General features: G+C 42.5%; 1 protein-coding gene across 1 annotated transcript in view; it reads left to right on the plus strand.

Annotated features, from left to right (window-relative positions):
* ADGRG4 (adhesion G protein-coupled receptor G4) overlaps positions 1-18,589 on the plus strand; it is a 131,490-nt gene that overhangs the window by 89,503 nt on the left and 23,398 nt on the right. The window contains exons 12-16 of the mRNA XM_064277642.1: positions 2,232-2,394; positions 8,286-8,420; positions 13,359-13,478; positions 14,628-14,673; positions 16,836-16,939. Coding sequence (XP_064133712.1) covers positions 2,232-2,394; positions 8,286-8,420; positions 13,359-13,478; positions 14,628-14,673; positions 16,836-16,939 — 568 coding nt within the window. The remainder of the gene's footprint in view (positions 1-2,231; positions 2,395-8,285; positions 8,421-13,358; positions 13,479-14,627; positions 14,674-16,835; positions 16,940-18,589) is intronic.

Here is an 18,589-nt window from a genome sequence, read left to right on the forward strand (position 1 = left end):
ACTTTTTAACGAAGTGCCAAATCGATCTCCAAAGTGGTTGTACCATTTGACATTCCCACCAGCAGTGTAGAAGAGTTCCAATCTCTCCACAGCCTCTCCAACATTTATTATTTTGTGTTTTTTGGATTAATGCCAGCCTTGTTGGAGTGAGATGGAATCTCATTGTAGTTTTGATTTGCATTTCTCTAATGGCTAATGATCGTGAGCATTTTCTCATGTATCTGTTAGCTACCTGAATATCTTCTTCAGTGAAGTGCCTGTTCATATCCTTGGCCAATTTTGAATTGGGTTATTTGTCTTTTTATAGTTGAGTTTTTGCAGTATCATGTGGATTTTTAGAGATCAGGTGCTGATCAGACATGTCATAGCTAAAAACTTTTTCCCAATCTGTAGGTAATCTTGGAAACCCTGGTGGCGTAGTGGTTAAGTGCTACAGCTGCTAGCCAAGGGGTTGGCAGTTTGAATTTGCCAGGCGCTCCTGGGAAACTCTATGGGGCAGTTCTACTCTGTCCTATAGGGTCGCTATGAGTCGGAATCGACTCGACGGCACTGGGTTTTTTTTTTCTGGGTAGCTAATCTTTTCACTCTTTTGGTGAAGTCTTTGGATGAGCATAGGTGTTTGATTTTTAGGTGTTCCCAGTTATCTAGTTTTTCTTCTGTCTCATTAGTAATGTTTTGTATACTGTTTATGCCATGTATTAGGACTCCTAACATTGTCCCTATTTTTTCTCCCATGATCTTTATCGTTTTAGATTTTATATTTAGGTCTTTGATCCATTTTGATCTTGTTTTTGTGCATGAAATGAGGTATGGGTCTTGTTTCATTTTTTTGCAGATGGATAACCAGTTATGCCAGCACCATTTGTTAAAAAGACTGTCTTTCCCCATTTTTTTTCCCCCGTTTAACTGTTTTGGGGCCTTTGTCAAATATCAATTGCTCATATGTGGACGGATTTATGTCTGGATTCTCAATACTGTTCCATTAGTCTATGTATCTGTTGTTGTACCAGTACCAGGCTGTTTTGACTACTGTGGCGGTGTAATAGGTTCTAAAATCAGGTAGAGTAAGGAGTAATTAAGTCTTGATTGAGGCATTGTGCGTGCATTTTTTCTTTAATCCCTGTATTAGTTTCCTAGGGCTGCTGTAACAAATGACCACAAAGTGGGTGGCTTAAAACAACAGAGATGTATTTACTCACAGTCTGGAGGCTAGAAGTCATGCTCTCTCTGAAGGCTCTAGGGGAAAATTTGTTCCATGCTTTTCTCTTAGCTTCTGGTGTTACTAGCAATTCTTGGCATTCCTTGGCATCAGTCTTACCTCTGCCTCTGTCATCGCATGGCATCATCTTTGTGTAACTCTGTCTCTCTTCTCCTCTTCTTATAGGGACACTAGTCAGGTTAGATTAAGGGCCCACCCTGTTTCAGCATGACCTCATCTTAACTGCTTACATCTGCAATTGCCCTGTTTCTAAATAAAGTCAAATTCTGAGGTTCTAAGAAAGACATTAATTTTAGGGGGACACTACTGAACTCATCTCCACCACCACAATCCTAGCCCTAACCCCAATATATCTCACCTAAAAACCAAACCCATTGCCGTTGAGTCGATTCTGACTCAGAGTGATCCTATAGGACAGAGTAGAGCTGCCCTATACGGTTTCCAAGTTGTGGCTGGTGGATTCGAACCTCGACATTTATGGTTAGCAGCCAAACTCTTAACCACTGCACCACCTTCTACAATAACCTTCTAATTGTTCTTCCTGTCTCCACTCTTGCCCCTCTGTGGTCCATCTTCTACAGAGCAGCCAGAGTGAGCTTTTAAAGCACATATCAGATCCTGTCATTATCTTGCTTTTTGCTTTCCATTACTCTTAGAATAAAATCCAAACCTCTTACCAGGGCTCACGAGGCCCTTCAGAATCTGGCTTTACAGGCAACAGTTTCATTTAATCTTCTGAAATCAGTGCTAACCTTGCCTCCACCTTTGTAGGCGAGGAATCTGAAGCTCGGTGAAGCGATTTCATTTGCCTACACAACTAGAAATTAGAGAAGCTAAGATTTAGACCGAGGCCTAACTCCAAAGGCAGCACTCTTACCTAATAATTCCTAAACAAAGTCACAGATAGCAGTTTAAACCCCAAAGAAAACTCTTCTTGAGTAAATCTTGTAAGGAGGATGGATTGGTCATCAAAAAGGTAGGAATACTCTTCTCTATCTGTGGTTCCTTGCAGAATTCTGAGGATAATCGATCGTGCCGGTCACAAGATGGAGTTTTTTGGGAACACAGCAAATTTGACGGTGGCCAGGCTGGCTTTGGCTGTGCTTCGGGTGGATCACAGATTTGAAGGGATGGTCTTCAGCATTCGCTCTTTTGAAGAAGGCATAGACCCTGAGGTGAGTGTAGCTCAGGGAACTGAGAGGCAATGAGGACCAATTTCCCCAAGTACTGGTCCAATTCTTCATTCATTTACTCCTTGTGAAGGAGAAGAGGGTGCCCTTTTTTTTTAGGGTTTTAACCTTCAGGGGACCTTATGAAAATACAAATATCCCAGGGAACATCCTTTAGTAAGCTAACACCTTGATTGGAATGGTGTCTGTGAGATGTGCAATGATACCACCTTTGGCCCTGTGACCCGAAGTCATCTCAAGTGTCGCTTTACTATTAGCTTCCACTTCTGGAGTGCTTATTATACTCTAGACATTTTGCTACTGTTGTCTTTGTGTAGATAAGGAATCAGAGAAGTAATTTGCCCAAGCTCACACAGCATAATGATTGAGCCAGGACTCAAACCTATGTCTGAATGGCTTTCAGGCCTGGGCCCTTTCTAGCACACATCATTCCTTCAGTCTTTTGCAGGCCATAGGTCGCCAACCCCTGCTCAAAACAGTTTGGAAGGTCAGGTTTCTTTTTACAGGAAAATGGCCAAATCCTAAGTATTCATTTGCCAAAGACTGACAAATATTTATATTTGTGTAACCCAAACCTCTTTCAAGATACAGTAAATCACTGTCACCCATGAAAGTCCCTTCATGTCACTTCCCAGTCAATCCCTGCAACTACTACCTCCAGTGGCAACCACTGTCCTCATATTTTTTTCCACCATAGATTAATATTTGTTTGTTCTGGTTTTTTCCACCATAGATTAATATTTGTTTGTTCTGGATCTTTATATAAATGAAATCATAGAATTCAGCTTGAATTAATTTCTGTGTATGCTGTGAGTTAGGCGTTAGTATTCACTTTGTTCCATATAGATATTCAGTTATTTTAGCACCATTTGTTGAAAAGACTTTCCTTTCCCTGTTGGCTTAATTAGAGGAGCCCTGGTGGCACAGTGGTTGAGAGCTTAGCTGCTAACCAAATAGTCGGCAGTTCAAATCCACCAGCAGCTCCTTGGAAACTCTATGGGGCAGTTCTACTCTGTCCTATAAGGTCGTTATGAGTCGGAACTGACTTGACGGCAACAGGTTATTGGCTTACCTCGGTGCCTTTGTAAAAAAAAGAAAATCAGATAGTTGTGTAAGTGTGAGTATATTTCTGGACTTTTATTCTGTTCCATTTATATTTTGTAGATTCTTACGCCATTACCACATTGTCTTGATTCCTATAGTCTTGAACTCATAGGGTGTGAGTCCTTCCACTTTGTTCTTTTTCAAGATTGCTTTGGCTCTTCTAGGCACTTTTCACGTTCATCGGAGTTTTACAATCTGCTTATCAATTTCTTACAAAAAAACTTGCTAGAATTATGATTGGGATTGAGTTGAAGCTATCAATCAATTTTGGGAGAATTTATTTTTAACGATATTGAGTCTTCTAATCCAGAAGCATTTATTTAGGTCTATTTTAATTTCTCTCAGCAATGTTTTGTAGTTTTAAGTGGAGAGGTATTGAATGTCTTTTGTTAACTTTGTTGTTGTTGTTGATATCATCGATTCTGACTCATGGTGACTCCATGTGTGCAGAGTAGAACTGCTCCATAGGGTTTCCAAGGCTGTGACCTTTCAGAAGCAAATCGCCAGGCCTGTCTTTCGAGGCGCCTCTAAGTGGGTTTGAACCAGCAATCTTTCAGCTAGTAGTCAAGTGATTAACCATTTGCACTACCCAGGGACTTTGTTAACTTTATTCCTAAGTATTTTATGTTTTTTTTTTTAATTTTTATTGTGCTTTAAGTGAAAGTTTACAAATCAAGTCAGTCTCTCACACAAAAACCCATATACACCTTGTTGCAAACTCCCAATTACTCTTCCCCTAATGAGACAGCCCGCTCTCTCCCTCCACTCTCTCTTTTCGTGTCCAATTCGCCAGCTTCTAACCCCCTCCACCCTCTCATCTCCCCTGCAGGCAGGAGATGCCAACATAGTCTCAAGTGTCCATCTGATCCAAGAAGCTCACTCCTCACCAGCATCCCTCTCCAACCCATTGTCCAGTCTGAAGAGTTGGCTTTGGGAATGGTTCCTGCCCTGGGCCAACAGAAGGTCTGGGGGCCATGACCACTGGGGTCCTTCCAGTCTCAGTCAGACCATTAAGTCTGGTCTTATGAGAATTTGGGGTCTGCATCCCACTGCTCTCCTGCTCCCTCAGGGGTTCTCTGTTGTGTTCCCTGTCACGACAGTCATCGGTTGTGGCTGGGCACAATCTAGTTCTTCTGGTCTCAGGCTGATGGAGTCTCTGGTTTATGTGGCCCTTTCTGTCTCTTGGGCTCATAATTACCTTGTGTCTTTGGTGTTCTTCATTCTCCTTTGATCCAGGTGGGTTGGGACCAATTGATACATCTTAGATGGCCGCTTGCTAGTGTTTAAGACCCCAGACGCCACTCTCCAAAGTGGGATGCAGAATGTTTTCTTAATAGATTTTCTTACGCCAATTGACTTAGATGTCCCCTGAAACCATGGTCCCCAAACCCTCACCCCTGCTACACTGGCCTTCAAAACATTCAGTTTATTCAAGAAACTTCTTTGCTTTTGGTTTAGTCCAGTTGTACTGACCTCCCATCTTCCTTTGATGCTTCCTGCTTTGTTCAATATTTTGGTCATAGGATCCTCCAATATTGCAACTTGAGCCTTGAATTTTTTCTTCAGTTCTTTCAGTGTGAGGAATGCTGAGCATGTTCTTCCATTTTGGTTGTCTAACCCCAGGTCTTTGCACATTGCATTATAGTACTTTGTCTTCCTGAGTTACCCTTTGAAATCTTCTGTTCAGCTCTTTTACTTCATCATTTTTTCCATTTGTTTTAGCTATTCTGCTTTCGAGTGCAAGTTTCAGAGTCTCTTCTGACATCCCTTTTGGTCTTTTCTTTCTTCTCTGTCTTCTTAATGACCTTTTGCTTTCTTTATGTATGATGTCCTTGATGTCATCCCACAACTCATCTGGACTTTGGTCATTAGTGCTCGATGCATCAGATCTATTCTTGAGATGGTCTCTAAATTCATGTGGGATATACTCAAGGTCATACTTTGGTTGTCATGGACTTGTTTTAATTTTCTTCATCTTCAGCTTGAACTTGCATATGAGCAATTGATGATCTGTTCTGCAGTTGGCCCCTGGCCTTGTTCTGACTGACGATATTGAGTTTCTCTATTGTCTTTTTCCACAGATGTAGTTGATTTAAATCCTGTGTATTCCATCTGGTGAGGTCCAAGTGTACTGTCACTGTTTATGTTGTTGGAAAAGTATATTTGCAATGAAGAAGTCGTTGTCTTGCAAAATTCTGTCATGTGATTGCCAGTATCCTTTCTGTCATCAAGGCCATATTTTCCAACTACTGGTCTTTCTTCTTTGTTTCCAACTTTTTCATTCCAGTCACCAGTAATTATCAATGTATCTTGATTGCATGTTTGATCAGTTTCAGGCTACACAAGTTGGTAAAAATCAGGCTTCTCCTGATTCACGTAGCCACAGAGGCTGGTGAATTCAAGATAGGCAGGACAGACAGCAGGGCTCTTGCTCACAGGCTGTAAAGACTGACAAATCCCAAGATCATCAGGCCAGGCCACAGGTAAGCTACTAGCTCAAGTCCCAAGAACTGGAGGTCAGATGAACAGGAGCTAGCTACAGGATTCAGAAGGAGCAAAAGCCCCTGACCCTTGCCAGAAAGTCCACCTATATTGGATGCAGGCCACACCTCTAAGGAAACTCCCTTTCAACTGATTGGCTACTTACAGCAGACTCCATCATGGAGGTGATTACATCATCATATGACTGCCAAACTACATCTTAACTGCCAAATCACTAAGAATCATAGTCCAGCCAAGTCGACACGCAACCTTAACGATCATACCTATCATCAGGCTAAAAGCTGTCAAAATGGGTAGCTCACCTTGTGACATTCCCTTTTTCCAAGCACTCACTGCTTTCCAGAATCTGCCTGCTTTTGTTCACTCTCCAGTGCCTTCAAGTTATTGTTATTTTGTATTTTGTCCAGAGTTCATAGTTGTTTTCTGCAGGAGGGTCAAGCCCAGTTGGAGCTACTCAGCCATACTGGAAACAGAAGTTGACTTCCCATTGCATTTTGTTTACTTCTGGGTTTTCTGTTATAAACCTTGGTAGAGAAACAAACCAACTAATCCCAATCACATTCTTGGTACCAGACTGCTTACGTGTTGAAGCTAAGTCATAACCTCTCCATGGTACTCAGTGGCCCTAGCAGAGTTATTTGTACCAGAGAGCCATATGACTTTTAGATTCAGGAGTCATTTTTAGAAGTGTTATAATCTTTCATTGCCCCACAACACACCCATCTAGATAATAGTTCCTTGAGAGGCAGCATGGAAAATAGGAAAAATGTGGGCCAATGTCACATAGATTTGGTCTATATCTTTGTTCAAACACATCCAAGCTTTGTGACCCTAGGCAAGTCATTTAACCTCTCTGAGCCCCCATTTCCTGGTATCACTTTAAATGGTCATAATACAACATATCTCTCAGGGTTGATAAAAAAAAAAGAGAGGGTTTAAATGAGAGAATGCATGCAAGGGTGTCCATACAAAATGTTTTGCCTGGGAGAGTCCTTGTTTACAGCTATAACCCCTGTGTAATTTTATTGAAAAAACCCTCTTTCACTCTTAAAAATGTTCTAGTGCTTATCAAATACTATTACCAATTGTGATGGTTAAGGTTGTGTGTCAACTTGGCTGGGCCATGATTCTCAGTGTTTTGGCACTTGTATAATGTTGTGATCACTTCTCTGTTGAAATTTGATATGTGATCACCCTCATGATGGGATCTGCTGTGAGCAGCCAATGAGTTGAAAGGGTGTTTCCTTGAGTGTGTGGCCTGCATTGAATGTAAGTGGACATTCTAGCAGGGCTTGGGGGCTTTTGCTCATTCTGGATCTTGCAGATGGCTCCTGTTAGTCTGACTTCTGGTTCTTGGGACTTGAGCTAGCAGCTTACCTGTGGTTTTGCCTGCCAATCTTGGGATTCATTGATCTTCACAGCCTGTGAGCAAGAGCTCTGCTCTCTGAACTGCCAATCTTGGGTTTGCCAGCCCCTGCAGCTACGTGAATCAAGAGAAGCCTCTATTCTGACCCACAGACTTGGGACGTTCCAGCCTCTACAACTTCATGAGCCATTTCCTTGATATAAATCTCTCTCTTTTTTTTTTTATGTATACTTATACACTTTACTAGTTTTGCTTCTCTAGAGAACCCAGCCTAAGAAACCAGTCAAATCAGCAAATTCTTATGATAGTGGGCCTGTAGAAGAATTCCTAAGGGCTAGTGCCTCATTTTCCTGCCGCACTGTATCTATCTATAATTGTGTTAAATACATATGTAAGAAAACATTTGCCATTTTAACATTTTTATATGTGCAACCCAATGACATTAACATTGCTCTGTAAACTATGGGAAAAGTGTCTAATGCTATCGTTTTTTGTGTGTGTGTGTTTCTCTACCAGAGCAATATGGGGAAAGGTAGCCTGATTTCAGAGATTGGCCTTTATCTCTGAGAATCAGGACAAATCTCATAGTTTGTCATTGCCTTTCACACTTCTATTATTACCCAGGTGGAAGGAAGCAGGCTAAAGGGAGAGAACCTCAGAGATAGGCTTGGGGAAAAAAATGTGGGCTGCGTGTATGTCTATGTGTACCAGGGTCATGTCTTGACCTCTGTGGGGAGGGGGAAAAACAGAGAGAGAGAGAGGGAGAAAGCTGTAGCATAGCTTATGAAGCTAGTTACCATTCTTCATCTCTGACACTGGGGCTGGGGCAAGGATGGAAAGTGGGGAGGATTTTACTATGATGGGTGAAGACACCAGTTTTCATTTTTCTGGCTTTTCATGGCAGATTTACTTAAGTGAAGTCCCTCTGGGGAAGATCTTGGCTTCCATATATTTGCCTAAATCATTGAGGGAGAGAATTCCTCTTAACAACTTACAGACCGTCTTGTTTAATTTCTTTGGCCAAACTTCACTCTTCAAGGTAAGTTCTTGCCTCAGGTAACCCTCCTGGGCTGACATACAGTGACTCATTGAATTATGAACTCTTGCTATTTTCATGATGTTCTGTTTATTTTAAAATATGTTCTGTGATTTATTCCACAAATCTAGCGCAACCCCTGGCCGTCAACATGAATCAATGTCTACATTAAATGATATTCTACAGTTTTTAATTTTCACAGCTTCTCAGCTTTGGAAAGGACCTTAAAGAATATCTGATGACAAAACAGAGGCCTGAAGATGTTTCAAAGCCAGGAAAGAACAGCAAGTTCTAGTCATGAAAGACTGTTCCAGCTTGTCACTGCTTTCCTCCCGAATCTCCCCTGGCTCCGTAAACCCAACGTACCCCCTCTCTCTGACCAAACTGATTTGAAGCTGGATGGTGTCCTGCAGGGATTTGTTGTTCCTTCTCACTGCCTCCACAGAACCTTCTCTGAGGGCTCCAGTCCTCCAGTCCTTATCCATGATTAAAACAGAAAGGCAAAATGGTGTGGTAGTTAAGAGTGCATGGAGCCGTGGGCCAAACTGGCTGAGTGCAAAGCGTGACTACACCATTTTCTACCTGTAGGACCTTGGGCAATTTACTCAACCTTTCTGTGCCTTAGTTTCCTCCTCTGTAAAGGAGAGTAATAATAGTACCTCACAGGGCTGTTAAGGAGTCCCTGGGTGATACAAACAGTTAAGTGCTTGGTTGCTAACTAAACAGTTGAAGGTTCAAGTCTACCCAGAAGCACCTCAGGAAAAAGCCCTGATGATCTACTTCTGAAAAAACAGCCATTGAAAACCCAGTGATACATAGTTCTACTCTGAAACACATGGGTCTCCATGAGTTTAAATTAATTCAACAGTAACTGGTTTGGTTTTTTTGGTATAGGTATGTTAAAGGATTAAAGTGGTCAATACACATAAAATGTTTAGAATATTCTTGCCACATAATAAGTACCATATAAGTTTTTGCATTGTTATTATTATTACCCTATCTTGGATCTCTGCTCAACAAAAGACCCATTCCTTCCACCCACCCTATCTCATCTAGGTATTGGGAAGATAGCAATCCAAGTTTGTGTGAAGTTGATGGTGATAAATACTGTTGATGGTAAATTTTCACACTCATTAGCCCATTTACTTCTCATGAGAAACTAAGACACAGAGGTTAAGTAATTTTGCCCAAGGTCACATAGCTAAGAAGTGGCATAGCTAGGAGTCAAACCCGGGCCATCTGACTCCAAATCTCATGTATTAAAGAGGTCAATACATTAATTCGCCCAGATGTGTTTGCATTTCTAAAGAGGTTATCTAGAGGGGTGAATTTCTGATGGTTAAATATTCACGGAGTTATTTTGACTGATGTTGTACTGGGACAACTCAAATATACCACATGAGTAATCACCTCTAGCTATGTCTATAGGATGTTTCCTTCCCCTGGAATTCACTAGCTGCTCCCCTGTCCCTCTAAATTCTGTATAGTCTTGTGGGTTTAGCTTAAATACCACCCAGAAAGCCTGCCTGGAGTTTGTGAGCCCCTGTCCTCCTCCACACCCCTGCCTGTATTCTTGCCTTGCACTTCTTCCTAGTTGCTAGACTGGTTTCCCCAAGTAGGTTGTGGCGTATGTCATGGCTCCGATGTGTTTTATTCCTCATGGAACCCAGCATGTTTTCAGTAAATATATGTTGATTGGGGCTTTCTAATGGAAAAAAAAAATAGACTGGACCCAAGACAAACCAGTTAGTAAACAAGAATTTTAATTAAAATGAAAAAAGTGGTGCATAACACTCTGACTCCTTTGATAGGCTTGTAAGTTTTCTGTATCATCTGAGATGCCATTATTTTGTTTATAACGTCTCTCCTTTCTTCAGAGAGCTATGCTGGTCTCATGGAATAAGACCTAAACTTGTTTTGCATAGATTTTACACTTAATAAGTAATTTTTGTTCACTCACACCTTCCACTGAAAGGGATTAAAGACCTTTGCCAGAATTAGCCTACAGATGTCACAGTGCCGGATGAAGGAGGATTAGAACTAGCCTGCCATCAAACTCAGAGTTGGAAGGGCCCCCATAACTCATTGTGTCCCATCTCCCCATTTTACCAATGAGGAAACTGAGGCCCGGAGAGGGGAAGGGTCCTGCTGACAGTGACACAATTTGTTCATTTATTCACTCAGTCATTTATTCATCCAGCAAATACTTACGGAATCCCTACTATGTGTCCTGCATGGTGCTGGATGCTGGAAATACAATGGTGAGCAAGGGAGATGTGGTGCCTGCCCTCGTGGAACTTAGTCTGGTGAGGGAGAACAGAGAAGTGGGTGAACTGAGGCTGGGACCTGGGCACAGTTACAAAAGATGCCCACCTTTAGCTACTTTTTCCCTGAGTCTCACAGCCTTGCTTTCACACTGCTTCCTCCAACATCTTTTGATCAAAATCTTAACTGTTATTATAGCATAAACCAAACCAAACCTGTTGCCGTTGAGTTGATTTGAACCTCACAGCAACCCTATAGGACAGAGGAGAACTGCCCCATAGCATTTCTAAGGAGTGGCTGGTGGATTCGAACTGCCAACCTTCTGGTTAGCAGCCGAGCTCTTAACCAGTGTACCAGCAGGGCTCCTCAATATAGCATATTGCCTTAAAAATCGTTGATACAACACCACTCTTGGAAAGCATGAACCTCCTTCTCCCCCCACTCCTCCAGTAGTCTCAGTGCTTGGGGAGAGGGACAAGGCAACAGGCCAGTCCAACATGGCACAGGTGCTGTTGGAGCACTGAGGAGGGTGCTTCCCCATCTGGGAGATCAGGAAAGGCATAGTGCAAGGGAGGTCTCACTGAGACCTGCGGGCTCACAGGAGTTAGCAGGTGAAAGGGAGTAGGGAAGAGTGTTTCAGACAGAGGCAGCAGCTTGTATAAAGGTCCGGAGGTGAAATAGGTAAAGTATGGCTTGAGCATAGAGTTAAAAAGGGTATGTTGTTGTGTGCCGTCAAATGAATTCTGACTCATAACGACCCTGTAGGTCAGAGTAGAACTGCCCCACAGGGTTTCCAAGGCTGCAGATCTTTATGGAAGCAGACTGCCACATCTTTCTCCCATGGAGTGCCTGGTGGGTTCGAACTGCTGACCTTTCAGTTAGCAGCCGAGTGCTTAACCACTGCGCAACCAGGGCTCCTGAAAAGGGGGTATATGGGTAAAAAATGTAGTTTTTTTCCCTGCATGGCCATCATTTTGTAGGTAAGTAAAATAAAGCCAGAGACTAGGTTAATTAAGTGCTGGGTCATTGTGTGTGTCTCCTCCTTTAGCCTTTCCACTACAGAAAACTGTATCTCTTAGACTAAGTTGGGAGGGTCCTTGCTATTATCTGGCCTACTTTCCTTCCTCATGTCACCAATGGCTCAGAAGAGGAAAGGAGACTTTGAGGAACAAGGGAGCTCTGGCTAGTACTTGGTCCCGCGACTTCTAGCCAGGGCCCTATCTATCAGATGTTGCTACTGGTCTATCTCTCTATCGGCCTAAAACACGTAAAAACCTGTTGCTATTGAGTTGATTCTGACTCATAGTGACCCTGTAGGACAGAGGAGAACTGTCCCATAGGGTTTCCAGGGAGTGGTTGGTGGATTCCAACTCTCAACCTTTTGGTTACCAGCTGAGCTCTTAACCACAGCACCACCAGGGCCTACCCCGGGGAAATTCCACTGAGAAGGGAGCACTGAGCCATCAGGCTAGCTTTGGATGAACAGAATTAGGAACAGGAAGTAGGTAGCTTCCAGGGAAGTCCCAGGCTGCATTCACAATTCCTCAGTTCTCGGTGTCTACAGGGCTCAGGTGGGGCAGAGTGGGGATCTGGACACTGTTCCTTCAGAAATGTGTGGGCTTGACATCTACAAGTGGCCTGGTAGGCTCTCCCAGGGACATCATGTGGGCTCACCTCTAGGCTCTCTTGACAAGTGCACAGAGTATTTGCCTCCTCTCCCTCTTGTCTTGTACCTGCCCCGTCTCTGGTCACTTCATATGTGCTCCAGAAGAGGCAATCTCCTAGCTGGCTTGCCTTCTGGAGCCTTGGCCCATGGCACTTTGGCCCCATTAATTAGTAAGCTCCACATCTCAACAGGTACACTCCAGTTCCCTTCCTTTAAACCAACATTTATTAAGCATCAGTGCCTTGTCATTCACCAGCTGTGTGACCTGTGTCCGAGTTTTCGAACCTCTCCAAGCCTTGGTTTGTCTGAAAAATGCCTGTATGGTTTCAGAGAGGACTGAAGATAGCGTATGTAAGGAAAGCACTTGGCAGAGTACCTGGCTTCCAGTGGGCACTGGATAAAATAACTGCTATGTGCTAAACCAGGCAGGGGACATCAGGATGCACAAGGCCTGTGCTCTGGCCTCAGAGCTTATGGTCTCCTAGGGAGGAGATGGCTGTCTTCAGAGACTTGTACTAAGTTGGATGCTGATCAACTGGCTTCCATCTCCAGTGGGGGTAGAACGGGAAGCGGTTTATCACTAACACATGATTGTTTGAAGTTCCTTACAAGGAGGGGCTCCTTAAAAATAGATAAGGATGCGTGAGGATTAGAACTGGAGTAAGTTGTGAAATGTCAGGGTCTGGAGAGTTATCAAAGCAAAGAAAGTTCTATTGTGTTGCTAATGCAGTACTGAGTAGCAGGCATGAATCCATGCTTGTTGGCTAGATGTTTAGATGTATGGATGGATGAATGGATTATTCTAGATTGGCATAATTGAGACCTTGTGTGAAGACAGGGAGATGGGCTAAATGACCTTTCAAAATTCATTCTCAGCTTGTGATTTTATTTTCTGCATCCCTGTACCTAATCCTGTGTGTCCTACTTCAAAATTCTAGGTTGATTATTAACATGTCAGAAATTAGAAATTTAGGACCTGAACTCCTCTTCTTGATGTGTTTCATCTGCAGATCAAAAACTTCACTAAAGCGTTAACCACATATGTTGTGAGTGCCAGCATTTCAGATATGTCCATTCAGAACTTGGCTGACCCAGTGGTTATCACTCTGCACCACATTGAAGGAAGCTCGGTAACGCATCCATTTTCATCTCAGAATAAAAAGGCCTCAGAAACCCACCAGGATTTTCCTGTCAAACATAAATGGCTAGTTAACAGATGTGATTCTAAGACTTAATGAAGACTGTCCCATTCCAGGTAGCAGAGGTGTGTTGTAACTGAGGCTTTCTGGAAATATGCCTTATCCTAAAGGGATAACTAATGGTGGGCATTGTAGCATTGTGACAGATTGGCAGGGGAGAGACTTGGGACTGGTTGATATTTTGGTTGTCCCATCACACTAAATGATATTTAATCCCATTTACTTTTGAGTGAGGCAAACAACTTCATTCAAAATAATTGAACATTTGTAGTGTTTGAATTTCCATAAAGACCATTAAAATGTGCATTAATTATCATCAAAGGACTAAACTCATAGTCAGCTGGCATAACATAAGGTATATATTGCTAAATGATCAAATTTAACTTTAGTATAAGAATGAACTGCTTTGCCATTCTTTGATGTTAATATATGTCCAGTGTGAAGCCTTAATAGCTTCCTTCATTCCTAATCTAAAAGACCATATGGTACAGCATATTTTTCAGTGGTCTTGATTCTAGAAGGGAAGAAGAGAAGGAAGAGTGAGGGAGGGAATTTTTAAAAAATGAGAAGGAATTAAATATATGTCAAATGAAACATGTTGGATGGGTAAGCTCTCTCGAATTGGGCTGGGGCCATAGCTCTCCAATCACCTCGACTAACCCTCAGTTCCCTGGAGACTATAGGAGATGGTGAGGCCTTGGGAATGCTCAGTAGGCCTAAGGAGGAGGCAGTCCAAATGAGTACCCATAGCACTTGATCTCAGTTGTGAGCCCCAAATTCCAAAGCCTCACAGGGAACATGAATACCTACCCTGTACCAGGAGGGGGGTCAAATGCCAGTGTTACCACATATTTGAAAGTACCACATACCAGATCTCCCTGCAGTGACATAATGTTTTCTCACATGTAAACCCAGAGTTAAATGAGGTTAGTCTTAAAAGGAACTCACAAACAATCCGTGTGTGTGTGTGTGTGTGTTTACTGTTAGAAGAACTTTGAAAGGAAAACACTAGTATATATTTGTCACTGTGTGGTAACTATTGCAAGGAAAGGTGTTTACCTTTGACTTATCTTTTTCCAGAGTTATGGTCAAGTTCACTGTGCCTTTTGGGACTTTGGCAAGAACGGTAAGTATTTTTCTTCCTTTTTTAGTCTTGTCTTTGGCTCTCAATGAGACTTTGCCTCTGACTACTTTGCTGTTTGGCAGTTGAATGAGAGGGAGTTGTACTGAAGCTACTGTCTTAACACACCCTCTGATTGACCAAAATTTATGAATTTTGTATCTGATTAGGGCATGGTGATTTTTAAAACATCTTCCTTTTTGATAAGAGGCTTATTTGGGAGAGTCTTAGTTATCTAGTGCTGCTATAACAGAAATACCGCATGTAGATGGTAGGCTAGAAATCCAAATTCAGGGCGTCAGCTCCAGGGTAAGGCTTTCTTTTTCTGTTGGCTCTGGAGGAAGGTCCTTATCATCAATCTTCCCCTGGACTAGGAGCTTCTCAGTGCAGGAACCTCAGATCCAAAGGATGTGCTCTGCTCCCAGGGTTGCTTTCTTGGTGGTATGAGGTCCCCATGTCTCTCTGCTCGCTTCTCTCTTTTATATCTCAAAAGAGATTGGTTTAAGACACAACCTAATCTTGTAGATTGAGTCCAGTCTCATTAATATAACTGCCACTAATCCTGCCTCATTAACATCACAGAGGTTGGAAATACAACACATAGGATAATTACATCAGATGACAAAATGGTAGAGAATCACACATTACTAGGAATCATGGCCTGGCCAAATTGATACACGTATTTTTGGGGAACAAAATTCAATCCATGACAGTGAGACTATAAAAATCACATAACTCAGGGGTAAACAAAGTTGGAAGAAAAAAAAATTGGAAGGCCCAGTGCGGAGTAGCTTCAAGTTGTTTGGAGATGGTTGAGGAATGAATACTGGGCTCTTTTTCTGGGCTTTTCCGTGAGGATTTGCAACATCTACTACCTTTTTTCTCACTTCTACATTGTGTGGCTTTGGAGCAGGCCATTTATCTCTGGGTCCTTATCTCTTTATCTCTTCATTGGGGGGATGAGACTTCCTGGTTGGATAATATATGAGTCTTTGGGGACAGTAAGAGAAAGGGTTAGTGAAGGTGATTACTGAATAGGTCCCTCTTAGGCTTGTCACCCCCACTGGTTCTCCAGGGATAGAGAATTCCCACATAGAACCAATTTCCCCTGGAATGCCAGGAGTGGCTATGTAAGGAGTGCTTGACCTGTGGAAACGCTGCCTGGGAACGTTTCCTTTTTAGTATCCTTGGAACCCTGGGAAAAAGGGGAAATTCTCTTCCCACCCTACTCCCTTAGGTTTAGGAGCATTACTTCTTTCCTACAACAGAACTAGCACTGGCTTTCTCTGCCTCCTCTAAGTCTTCCAGGATAAGAGTCGTGTAAAGAGATGAGCTTAGTTCTCCACAGCCTCAAAAAGTTGATCTATGTGTTCATTAATGCCAGTTACTGGGCTCCTCCTAGGTCACCCTTCCTCCCCCCACCCCCCCTCCACAACCTGTGGATCCAGGACCTCTAAAATCTATGGAGTTATCCTGGATGGACACATTTTGATCACACTTAGATGCCTGGCCTAGGATAAACCCCTTGGCTTAGTGCCACCCTAGAGGTTCTACTTTGAATCGGGTACCTGCAATCTACAGGTTATGAAGGCTTGAGGGCTAGGTTCTAGAACACTGATTATGCTCAGGAGCGAGAAACTAGGCAGGCGTCAAGTAGACCAGAGGCTCTAGTTGGCCCTAAGCATCCCCAGACTGGGATCTGGCTTGGGCACAAAGCACTTGAGGCCATTTGACTTCTGGATTGAACCGGTTGTTTCAGATGTCTCTTTCAGTCCCACAGGGTATGCCCAAGTGTCAGCTTCATGTCCTTCAAAACATTCTAGCTCTGTCTGTTTCCCATTTGTTGGCTACTTAAAAAGCAGCCTTTACGCTGTCATTCCATCATGGCGACAGAACTGTTGTTCATGATTAGAGTCTCTCCTGAACTGTAGAAGTATGGTACAAGAACAGGGACAGTGACAGCCAAAATTTATGCCATTTATGAAGTCCCCCAAAAGTCAATTTAGCCTATTAGAGTTAATTTGATTTCAATGTTCAGTTATACCTTTATCTTGCTGTCTTAACAAACAATACTAATTATAATACACATTCAAATGGTGTATATAATGGGAAGCTAAACATTTCTGAGAAAACAAAATTGCTTTGAAATTCACTTCTGTCTCCTGCAGGTGGCCTAGGTGGATGGAATTCGTCAGGCTGTACAGTAAATGAGACAAATGTAAATTACACAATCTGTCAGTGTGACCACCTCACCCATTTTGGAGTCTTAATGGTGAGTTGTCTCTTAATCACTCCTCCATAGAAGTTTGACAACGTTTATTAGATAGTTGTTGTTGGGTGCCCTCAAGTCTATTCCGACTCATAGTGACCCCATGTGACAGAGTAGAACTGCCCCCATAGGGTTTCTTGGGCTGTAATCTCTACGAGAGCAGCTCGCCAGGTCTTTCTCCGCAGAGCTGCTGGTGGTTTCAAATCGCTGGCTTTTCAGATAGCAGCTGAGTGCTTAACCTTTGTGCCACCAGGGCTCCTTTTTATTAGACTACAGACAAGTAACGTATGTGTGAACTAAGTCACGGAAAACTGATGCCCAAGTAGAAACGAGCCCCCTTCCCTTTTTTAATCCAAAGTAGAGCAGATTCAGACAAATTTTTTCTCTTCATAAAATTAAAGTCTGCTCCTCAAAATTCAAACATTACAGAAACAAACAAATGAACAAAACAAACCCATTGCCATCTAGTCAATTCTGACTCATAGCAACCTATAGGACAGAGAACTGCCCCATAGAGTTCCCAAGGAGCATCAGGTGGATTTAAACTGCTGACCTTTTGGTTAGGAGGCATAGCACTTAACCACTACACAACCAGGGTTTCCATTTGGAAAACTCTACGGGGCAGTTCTACTCTGTCCTATAGGGTCACTAGGAGTTAGAATCGACTTGACGGCAGTGGGTTTTTTTATTACAAAAAAAGCCCCCTGTAATTCCCTTCCCTGGAGCCCCGGTGGTACAGTGGTTAAAGTGCTCAGTTTTAACTGAAAGGTCAGCAGTTTGAGCCCACCAGCTGCTCCAGGGGAGAAAGATGTGGCAGTTTGCTTCCATAAAGATCAAAAAACCAAAATCAAGCCCATTGCCGTGGAGTTGATTCTGACTCATAGCGACCCTATAGGACACAGTAGAACTGCCCCATAGGGTTTCCAAGGAGCACCTGGTGGATTTGAACTGCCAACCTCTTCGTTAGCAGCTGTAGCTCTTAACCACTACACCACCAGGGTTTCCCTGTAAAGATCACAGCCTTGGAAATCCCATGGGGCAGTTCTATTCTGTCCTGTAGGGTTGCTATAAGTTGGAATCGACTCGATGGCAATGGAGTTTTAATCTCCCTCCCAAGAGATCACCACTGTTAACAGTCTGGTATGTATTTTCTTTCAGATTCTTTTTCTATGTATATATCAATATACATTTTTGTTTTATAAAAACGAGATCACATTACTGTAATTCAAATTATTCTGTTTTTACCACTTGCTTTTTTTTACCTAGTAATTCATAGAACAAGGCTGCTAACCAAAAGGTTGGCAGTTTGAATCCACCAGCAGCTCCTTGGGAGAGGGATGTGGCACTCTACTTCTGTAAAGATGTACAGCCTTAGAAACCCTATGGGGCACTTCTACTCTGTCCTATAGGGTCACTATGAGTCAGAATCGAGTCAATGGCAATGGGTTATGGAATATATATGACACCTTTCAGGCAAGTGCTTCAATTTTTAAAATAATATTATTGCTTTTCATTGTTTGGATTTAACACAATGAATGTAACCAATCTCCTACAGATGGACATTTTAGTTGTTACTGTTTTTCTCTATTATGAATGCTGCAATACACTTATTTATTCATTTGTCTTCAAACACTGTCAAAACACTGTAAGTAT

This window comes from Loxodonta africana, chromosome X, assembly GCF_030014295.1.
Source record: "Loxodonta africana isolate mLoxAfr1 chromosome X, mLoxAfr1.hap2, whole genome shotgun sequence".
Taxonomy (NCBI): domain Eukaryota; kingdom Metazoa; phylum Chordata; class Mammalia; order Proboscidea; family Elephantidae; genus Loxodonta; species Loxodonta africana.